This window comes from Tauraco erythrolophus, chromosome 4 (genome assembly GCF_009769465.1).
Source record: "Tauraco erythrolophus isolate bTauEry1 chromosome 4, bTauEry1.pri, whole genome shotgun sequence".
Lineage (NCBI taxonomy): Eukaryota > Metazoa > Chordata > Aves > Musophagiformes > Musophagidae > Tauraco > Tauraco erythrolophus.
In genome coordinates, this window is record NC_141468.1 from 34,793,469 (window position 1) to 34,804,391 (window position 10,923).

The 10,923-nt window shown below is 40.4% G+C and overlaps 1 protein-coding gene across 1 annotated transcript; it reads right to left on the reverse strand.

Moving 5' to 3' along the window:
• Nucleotides 1–229: 229 nt before the first annotated feature.
• Nucleotides 230–8,427, reverse strand: PRICKLE1 (prickle planar cell polarity protein 1). Its single transcript, XM_009981029.2, has 7 exons — nucleotides 8,296–8,427; nucleotides 5,921–6,034; nucleotides 4,948–5,085; nucleotides 4,247–4,450; nucleotides 3,501–3,687; nucleotides 2,498–3,361; nucleotides 230–1,086 (listed from the first exon to the last, which is right to left on the reverse strand). The coding sequence occupies exons 1-7, from the start codon at nucleotides 8,425–8,427 to the stop codon at nucleotides 230–232; spliced, it is 2,496 nt and encodes an 831-aa protein (XP_009979331.2).
• Between the last annotated feature and the right edge of the window lie 2,496 nt (nucleotides 8,428–10,923).

Consider the following 10,923-nt stretch of genomic DNA (forward strand, 5'->3'; position numbering starts at 1 on the left):
CAGCTGAAATATAACGTGTAAATCTAGCAATATCTGAGCAGACCATCGTGGGGCATGGTGACGTTTCTGAATGTTACTCGTACAATGTAAACTCTGGCAGGGTTATCATTTACACTGGCAAAGCATTAAGAATCTTAGCAACTTGCCTAAGTACAATTATTAATATAAAAAAGATGTGGTTCAAACTGTAGCTACAGAATTGACTGTTCTTCCCAACTGTTAAGACAAATTAAGAAATGATGCAGTTTTTTCCTTTGTGTCCCCTCTTCTTCTTTGATTTGGTTGTCCTTTGTCCAAACTGAGAACTAGATAACACAGTAGTTGGACCAGAAAGATCATCTGTATAGTATGGGTATCTCAGTGATCGTGGCTGTGGAATTGGCTGTCCTAGAAAATATCCTTCCTCTTCAGAATCGGATGAGGAGGATGAAGTTGAACACCAGGAGTCGTCTTCCTCACCATACAATCCGAAAAATTTATCAACCATCTGATTCCGCAGTGCATAATCAGACCTAGTATGGGCATATTGTCCGTACAGCTCTGCATTTTGAATATACGCCCGAATCTCACGTGAGCTTCTATTTTGAATAAATTTTTCATGATCCTGAGGGGAGTAATAACGAAATCTCTCTCTTGGAGAGCATCTTCTTTCCGTGGCCAAGTTAAGTGCATTATCTGAACGAGACTTCCTACTTCTTCGGCGATGATGAGAAGGCCGATTTCCACGCTCTTCAAAATGGTAAACACGCCTACGAGTCCTTTCACTCATTGGAGGCTGACGTATTTCAACATTCTCGTAGCTTCCATTATCAATAACATCATCTGAAAACTTGACTTGCTGTGGTCTAGACTGGGATTTAGATCTTCTCAGTACAGGCATATGCACTGGCTTTTCCTCTGGCAACACCTTTTCCTGACACAACTCTGAGCTCAGACTCTTCAAGGACTCTGTGCTCCGGTGGAGCATTGAAGAATTCAGAGTTCCCATGTTGCTCATTTTCTCACAGTCCTCTACCTCCAGTTCTTGGAAAGTTTGCAAAGAGTAGAGAGGTGGCCGTGGCTTGCCTTCTCCATCCATTGAAGCCCCTGTGGTGGGAATGGAGAAAGGAGGAAAAAAAAATGAGAGCACTAGCAAACAGGTAAGTATTATAACAAAATATTAAACCTTTATTTTAGTAAAGCAGACCTTACCAGTGGGTTTTGGAACTCTTACCAAAAGGACTGACTTCATGGAAGAATAAGCTTTGTTTTGACATTTAAGTATTAGCTCTGATTACCAAAGAATTAGCTAACATTAGGACATTGAGAGCGGAAGAAGTTTAATGAGTTAAAATTTTTAAACAGCTCTAACACGCATCCAGCTAAGCCTCTCAAGAAAAAAAGAATTGCTTAAAATCATTCTACAATCTGTGCCTGCCAGTTTTAAGGCTGAAATATTCCATGTTTCTCATATTGCTAAATTCAATACTCCAGCTGTTGCTACAGGAAAGACAGGCTTACTGCCTCCTCACAACGAAAGACCCTTACTCTTCAAAAATCATCAGCAGTAAGCTGGCCTGGTTTACTCCAGGTTTGTGTCCAATGATCCTTCATTACCACATTGGCAGCGTCATCTGCCCTGTGACATTCCCAGGTGCAATACCCTCTAGTTCCTCCTCTTCCCAAGCCCCCTGAACCACGCTCTCCTCATCAGTTCCTTCATTACTGCTTGGGCAATGCAGCATGTGGTCGGGCCTGACCTACATGAGTAGCTACAATATTTGGCGTTACAGAAGGACAGGAATGGGCAAGAGGATAGGACAACTTTTACAATGGGTGTCTCATACCTAACTCTCAGGTTTGGGTTTTTTGTAGGGAAATAGGACGGGAAGGTTAACACCACACATGCGCACACACACACTTGCATATGTGACTTTTATCCCTTTGGCTGATTTCAATCACGTTTGACAAGGAGGTTCACAAAAGGGAATTACCAGTTTCTCTTTAGTCAATGGAGAAAGACAATCTCATAAACCTCATTTCCTAAGGCTAAGTAGTTTACCATCTTTTCAGATTTTCTACATATTTTTACAAGCAAATCAGGAAATTACCTGAAGTGTTTTGCAGATTATCTTTAATATTATCCTAGTCTATAATGCAACTTCTTGTACTTAAGGTAGGGGTGGTGGGAGGTGGGAATCTTCATTTGCTCGAAGCAGTGTTTTTTATACAAGAAATGCATAGCTCAAGACCATTCTTACTTTGCTTAATATTATGGATTGTTTTGTTTTACGCAAAGGAAAGAGAATTCAAAAAGAAAGGAGAAGAATTTAAATAGAATTTAAGTAGCAGAAACGTATCTTGTGGAAGATAAAAGCTATTGTCTACTTTAGATGCGTCTCTTGCTACTGAAGCTTTTTAGAAATCACAGATTCGAAAAGTCTTAGTTCAAAATACTGCAACATGCATGCTTTGATGGACTTCTCCTTCAAAACCAGTCATTGTTCCCCCCCATTACCTGTTACGTTAGACAAAGCCAAAGAATCCATTGAGTCTCGAACACTTTGTTCCTGCTGTTTCAGGTCAGACAAACATTCAAGTGAACCTCCATACCACGGTGTTTGGTCATGTTTGTATCCTGATGCCCCGTGCTCCATGTCTAGCTCCTGGAGTTTCCTGCTGCTGGCAGGGCCTGGGTGGCTGCCGTATGCAGAGTCACCCAAGCCATCTTGTGACTGGGCCCAGTACATGTCTGACTGATACTTCTTACTTGCTAGGCTCGGATTATTTTTTTTCAAGTCCAACTTGCTCTTGACCATGCTATCAGAAATCCAGTGTTCGCTTGATCTAATGTCCACTTCAGCAGGCTGCTGGAAGAGGCTTTTATCACCAAACTTCAGAAGAAGTTGAGTCATGTAGTCTTCATGTTCAGCCCACTCTTCAGGATCTTCAGGTGTTTCTTGCTCTACTCTCCCTTTCCAGAAGTCTTCATTAACAAAGCTTGCCTCTTCCCTTGAAAGGCTTAAGTCATCCAGCTTACGAGAAAGAGTATCATCGGCGTTGCCTGAAAGGCCAGGAAATTTGTAATTGAGGGCTGGCGACAGGAGGAGAGACTGGCGGCACTGGTCGGCTGACCGGCTGCTTTTTCCCATGCGAACACTCCTCCTGGAATCTCTGGATCGAGCAGACTGAAATGCAGAATCAGAAGAGTCGGAGGCATGAACATCCTCTCCCAAGCTGCAGGTTTTTGAACAGTAAATCTGCCCTTGCTTTGGAAGGAAAGGGCAGCCAAGCAAAGAGGTTTTGCACTGAGCACAAGAAAAGCAAGTCTCCGTTGCGTGCCAGTGCTGTCCATCATAGGTCATCTGAGCATGGTCAACACCTGGAATGAGAGAAAAAGCAATGCTTTGGGTTTCTCTAAAAAATTACTTGCAGAATCCACACTTCTAGAACGTGAAATTATTTCATAACTTGGCTTTCCCTTAATTTGTAAGTTTAATGCTTAAAAGGGACATACTTACCAATGTGTTCCCCACATGTCTCACAGTATTCTGCGTAAAGAGATTCGAAACAGTTACAGCAGAATGGTCGCCCATCCTTCATGATGTATCTCTGTCCACCCAAGATTGTTTCACACTCGAGGCAACAGAAGTGCTTCATGTGCCAGTGGCGACCCTCAGCTTCTGTACACTCATCAGCGAAAATGATCTTTTCAGAAATAAAAAGTAAACTTTTAGTTAAAGCACCCAAAACCTCATCTTGGGACTCAGAGCAAGCAAAACATCCTATTTGTGCAGTTCACACACTAAAATTATTTTTTTATTTAGCTGCCTTTTGAATACAAAGATAGAAACAACAATCTCCCATAGCAACTGCGGCAATCCAATCTTTCCTTAAAACAGGAAAGAATTAAGAAAACCTGTACCTTTTAAAACAAAAATTTAGATGAGAACATAAGAACTCAATAATGAAAGAACCTGATAGCAGCATGATATTGTGGAATATTTGTACAGATACTTTTTCTAATTCAATCTACAAGATTCAATTCTGAATCCAAACAGGTATGTGCTTTCTAAATACCATCACGTTGCTGGTACTATTGTCGATATGACAAGAAATCAAACACCTCTCAGCTTTTAAACACATCTATGCACCGAGTCCTTACTTCTTAAATGAACACATCTGAAGTTAGTAATCACCCAAGTGATGGCAGTTTGTTAACTGAACAACAGGAGTGTAGATTGCCTGTAAAATGTGAATTATTTACCTCATCGCAGGCTGAACATCGAGGTTTGAGAAGTTCAGCATGGTGTCTGCCACAGTGAATTTTTCCATCTTGGTAGAAGTAGATAAGGTCAACAAGCAGCTCGTTACACGTGAAGCACACAAAACACGAGGGATGCCAGCACACACCAGGCCCAGCTCTCGAGGCAAAAACTGCAACTTCACCACCATTTACTTTTGTACCACACTAGGAACAAAACCAGAAAGTGAACACACTTCCCATCCCAAACTACTAGCTTCTAGCATTTAAACTAAGTTAAACATCAAACCCAATATGCAGGTTTTATTCTAAAATTCTGACAAGAGGGAAAAAAACATTCTCAATTTTGGTCTAGACAGACTCTGTGCATCAACAAAACTTTTGTGACTAGAAGTTTATTGTATATATAGTAACATTTTTAAGCATATGCCTGTTTTTGATTTGTCATTACTTTAGTATGAGTCAGTAACAGTTTTTTTCGGAGTAGAAAATACATCAAAGATTTGCTTCATTCCCAGTATCAAACGCTGTGTTTTGCTTAAACACGTATCACCTTCTTTCTATTTACATGCAGTTTCAAAAACATTCTTTTTTTTCTTTTTGGTGTTCAGACATAGTCAGAGATACGCTTACATGTAATATTGCAATACTGTAGTTTTACATTTTTCAGCCCACCAGTTGGCTCGTGGCACCAGTAGCATTACCTGTTCACAAACCGCGTGCATCACCGCTCTGGAGAGGAGTTTAATAGTGCCTCGGCCAAGTGCCTCCTTCTTGCGCTGAGAACTGAACATCTGCAGTTCCTTCTTTTCTTCTTCACTTAAAGACTGGCAGTATCTCACCTTCCAGTGAAAACACAGGAGAGCTTATTTGAGATACTGAGCTTTTAAAGTAACGGATTAATAAGTAAGTGCATACATGCAAGAAAGTCATCAGGCATGCTGGCCATCATCATTAAACTTTTCCAACTTGTCTTCTCCACCATCTTAATATTTAGCTAATATGGAAGAATACAGAAGTCATGGAGAGACATTTTGCATTACAGGGGGAAAAAGGACCATACTAAACTAAATTATCTAGGCAAGAAATAAGATTTTAAAAAGACAAACCAAAACCCGCTGCTATCCTAAAATAATGGAATGAACCTAAACCAGAGGAAACATTGTCCTTTAGATTTATGGTTAAGTGCCCACAACTAAGTACTGCAGTATACACCAGATCTTAAGTATCGACACCCCCGCCCCCTCCCCTTACAAAGAGCTTGTTTGTTATTTCCACTTCTACTCCAAATTACACCGCATATCTGAGATGCAAGCTTTTTACTATCACAAAGCATCCTTTTTGTGTGCTACAATGCAATTCCAGGAATTTGTAGGTTCCTGGTAATTGGTGGGTGGCTGCAAACACTATAAAACCAACTTGTGTTAAGTTTATTGCAATGACACCAGCCTCCCTAACAAGCAAAGGCAGTGTCCTTCCAGACAGCTCTTATCTGCACACAAGCCAACTGGACAGCTAAACAATGGACTCAGTGTACACACCGTGCTGCTTTAGAGGTCAGATGCCACTGCAGGCCACCGTTTAGGCTCGTAATAAATACACAGGTAGGTAATTCTCCACGTCAAAGCCACCAGGGAGACCTAAGCCCTGACGGTGCATCCTAAATTCTGTATGTACCTCGTTATCGTGGGGTGGCAGCTGATAGAGGAGTTGTTTGATTCGGTGTTTCTCTCCAGGGCTGTTAACGTAAGGGACCTTCTCCTCTGGCAAGCAGGCGAAATACAGCTGGACCTGACCAGGAGGAACGCAGAGTTCAGACCAAGGAACACACTTCATCCAAGCACAGCACTGCAAAAGTGTCCTTCAGCTACTGTTTTGTCTCAGGTCTCGTTTACGAAGGAAGAAGGTTCCGCTACATTAGACCTGTGACAGGGTCTGTGCTGAAAATACGAGACCCAGATGAACCAGCTCAGCAAAGCTGAACTGTCTCTGATAAAACTAGCACCCAGCTGCTGAATTGCTTTTCTGGAATGCAATTTGCAGTGACAATTAGGGGGGGTATCATAAATTATGCACATTTAACGTTCTCATTATTCCCACCCCCTTCAGGGCTGGTCAACAACCCCGTGGAAATTCCAAGTTTCCCTCTGCAATTTACCACACAAGGCATGAAGCTTTCCAGAAAACAGCCACTATATAAACAAATTTAATTTGCTCTCTGCATTTTACACATTGTTGAGACAAAAGCTGTTTTGTAGTCTCCTGCTGATCAGGTTCACCCACAGCATCAACTTTCATTGCTTCCATGTGGGCTTTGGTAAGAAGGTGGAAACATCCTTCCCTTGGGAGGAGGCTGTATCCAGCTACGTTTCAGTCAGATGCAAATTCACTTCGAAATTTTCACAGGCTGCATGTTTTTGATAAAGAAATCAATATTAGGTGTACACACCTATCAATCGTCACCTTTTTTTTTTTTTTCAGAAGAAAATTATGACAGGAAAGCTGTAATGAACACTATGACAAAGCCCAATGGCAAAAAATATTTTTGTGGAACAGCTACAGATTTATTGGTTTTCCTACGCAGTTTCCAGCTTGTCACGAGGCCTGGGGCTGTAAATAAGAGCTGACTATTGGCAAAAATATTAGTTGCCATCCAGATTTAAATAATGCTCAGGTCAACAGCTTATTACTGTGCAAGACAAATGAAGAAGAAGGAGTAATCAGTCACTTGACTCAGGAAGCAATCAAAATTGTACGGGAAAGGTTGTAGGAAACACAAATTGGTCTTCATTTAACCAAAATTTAAACACCAGGAGTCTTCTGTAAGCCCACTTACTACTGACTGTGTTTCAAGAAGCTGTAGGAAGCGATAACAACATGCAGTGCAAAGTGAAGCTTTAAAGACACTTCACGCCCTTTTCTCAAGTTTATTGCACCATTCTCAAAATAAGTAAGTCGTCTTAGAAAAATATCTTCAGTAAGTTTGAGCTAGCTGGATTATGAGGATATTTTGCGACGTTTTAATTGTTCTGGCAGAATGTTAGCTTGCTGTTCACCTTAAGGTCCAATTAATCAGGATTCTTATATATGCTTAAGTAAGTGATAAAAAGAGTTTCCCTAAAAATAGCTTATTACTTGCCATTCCTGCTGACTTTTTACTTTCTTCACAATTAAGAAAATCTCTGCATAGCACAAAGGAGACATCTTCTGCACCTTTATAACTATGGACTATACTAGCTTACCAGCTGAAAGAGAGTTGCTCTGCCCCCATTAACAAACGTTACAAAGCCGTTCTACCCATTTAACACCGGATATTAGTGAGCATACAGCTTCAGCACAGTTACAGTATCAACAAAATGAATACTATGAGAGGTTCCTTTAGATCTTAACTTGCTGATCAATAATTTAACTTTTATTTCCATTACCATGATATTATAAAAGGTAAAAAAGAAATGGGAGAGAGGAAGGAACAGCTTAACCAACCCGTAAGTGTCAGCTCCAGAGATCGTACAAGAGAAACTCTGGCATGAACAAATGGCAGCCATACAACTATTTAAACAAGCGTAAAATACATTACTGCTTGTCACAGTGACAGAACACTTTCGTTTACGTGCGCTGTAGTAACATACACGTTCTAGATGTCAAATTCCTAATTATTTAAAGAGTTGTACAAGTGCAGTGAAGTACTGGCCAAGTAGCACAATACCACGAGGTATGCCATGAGCTTTAATTTAACCTAGTAACTTATTTCAAAAAGAAAGCAAATTTCTATGCTGCTTTTGGACTTGACAATACATACCCCTGTGGCACATACTCATTGAAAAATTTTGACTGAGAACTTTTTTTTTGAACATAAAACTCCTCAGTGGTGAGGATTTTAAGCTCCTTAAACACAGCCTCGTTGGAATAGGAAACAAAACAAGTGAAGAATTCTAGATAAATTTAAGTTTTATATATTATAAGAATTTAACTAGACTTGCAGAGGCAGCATATCACTCCCTTAGACAGTCCTTAAAAGGCTTGTTTCAAAAATGCAGAGGCAGAGTTAGTACCTGCTCTGGTCTGAGGCCTGGGGGGACCCAGGCATATTCTTCCAAGGCACATCCGGAGTCATCGTCAGATGTTGAGCTTCGCTGACACCCAAAAACGAGATTGTTAGCTTTGGGCTCCATCTCCAGTGGCATAAGTGTGAAGCGTTAAATATTTCAGATGCAGCTCATCAAGCAATTGATCTGGAAGAAGAGATTAACACAGCTTTAATAAATTTGAACATGCAACAGCTAATTATCAGTGTAAATGATCTTAAAACAGTTGAGTATCCCTTGTGTTGCCCAGAACAGTAAATGACTGAAACATCATTACAACTTGCTACAAGCAATTCAAAAGTGCTTAAGACAGTTATAAAAATAAAACTACTCAAGAAAAACAAAACAAAACAAAACTACTAGACACACACTACCACCTTTGGCAGCCACAGTCTATTTCAATATTAACACCTGTCACCTTTTACACCTCTGCTTTTTTCACATCACAGGTTATACCTAGGTATATCTAGGAAAGACTCATTGGGCAGATACTAACAAAAGGTATTACAGGAGCTCTTCCTGAAGTCGTTACTGCCACCAATCTAGTAACACAAAAGACATGACAATCGCTTGTCAAAAAACTAAAGAAATTGTTGGGGACAGACAGTTGTGCAAGTAGCGTCCTGTTTTTCGCAAGGTAGCCACAGAGCAGTGAGCATCTCCTGGATTCCTCCGAGAACTCTGTTTTAGCTGTATTGGAGCGGAAGGGTGTTGGTCCAGTTAAAAATCTGAAATCCAATTATGCCAGATTAGGCTCTGTAAAATACATCGTGATTGCTCTGTTAATTTAAAAGCCTACAGGGAGATGCTTCTGTTGATTCACAAAGCCTGCAAAGCTTAGTATCAGTGGGATCATTTTGAGTCACAACTGGCAAAGAAGGTTCTTGCCAAAATGCATAGCATTCTGCAGTAAAAAGCTTATTAAGATAGACATCTTACATTAAGTCTAGCAGAAGTTCTTAGGAAATTCAGACTAGGAATTTCAATGAAATACAGGTTACCAAAAGCAGAGAGGATGTATCTGATCAAGCTTGCTTTTATAGTACAACATCACACATGAGCTGTGCCTTCCCCGTTTTAGGCGTTTCTTTCACCTATTCATCTAAATACAGATGCAATTTGAGCTGTCAGAAATTTTCATCTCCTTGACATATAACCTTGCTGGTTATACGCTAAAGGGGAGAGCAATGTAAAAACTTCTGGTGGGTCCCACATTACATTTCCAGTCTCATCACCACTATATTAGAGAAAATAAATTTCTGCTAGATCACAGGTGGAAGAAAGATTTAAGACCGCATACCCAAGTATTCTTCTCATTACCCAACAGGAGTTTGGTCTCCTTCAAGCATGAGCCACTGGTTAGTGCAGGCTCTGTTGATTCAGTATGTAAACCCAAACCTGCTCCATAAAAAGTAGCTACGTGCATCCAAAACTACAAACTTGGAGAAATGACGATATTCAGTATTACACAGTATATCTACTCCCATTTTCAATATCTCTATACATCCCCATACCCAATAAAAAGAGATGGGATTACTTAAGTCTTCCAGTGGGCTAGTGCTCAAAAAAATTAACCTTTTTGTTAACTTTACTCCAAAAACTTTTGGTTCAAAAACATATGTGCTATTTTTGGTGCACTGCTAAGATGCCAACGCACTTCTATTACATTGCATAGCTGCACTGTAATAAAAGATTCATTTAATATTTGATGGGGCAAGCAAACCTGCCAGCCTCCCCTTTGAGAACAGGCTATTTCTACAAAGCTTGTCAGCTGTCAGGCAATTTCTGAAATCTTACTCTAGCTGAACGACTTAAGGTTAGCAAAACAGCTTCTGAGCTTAGCATCACCATATCACATCTCTGTCAAGGCAAGTGAGTAAAGCCAAACTCAGTCCTAAAAGCTCAATCCGATATATTTAAAATAGAAAGATGGACATCCTGGTACATACTAGATGCTCTGATTTAGTTTCCTTCAGAAATAAATGATAAAACAAGTGATACAAAACTGTCTCTCATCTCTATATACTAGTGAAAATTAAGTCAAGTATCAGGTATGTTTTTGTTATTGCTTGTATAAAACTGGGGTGCGAGGAAGGAGAGACAGAGGAATACTGAGATGCAGTTAAGAAATCGTGCTAGCAAAAAAAGACAACAGGGCTCACTGTTGCAGACGGACGGGGATGCTCAGGTTGGCAGCTGGTGTCCCACATCATCTATACTCAAATAAGTCTTAAGTATAAAATCACTATGAGTATCACTGAGAAGCCCAAGCCCTCCCAAGATGATGTTAGCAGCAGATGAACTGTTTTACAATTTCCCTTCAGAAAGGAGTAGGTATCTGGTTTACAATGATGTGCCACTTGCTGACGCCTAAGCTGTGATTTCCAATTCTTATGGCATTGCATCACAAGAACTTGTGTTGGTCAGATTGTCACTTTCAAGAACCGACTCCTGCCCAGTAACCCAGGAATACAAGGAGTCACTAGATGAAACATCTTTGCCAACACTTCATTAGGCAGCCCGACCTCAACCGCACCACAGGAAGTGGATCCGAAATGTAATTTAGGCAAAGAGACAGGTTCAGCTCTGCAGTCC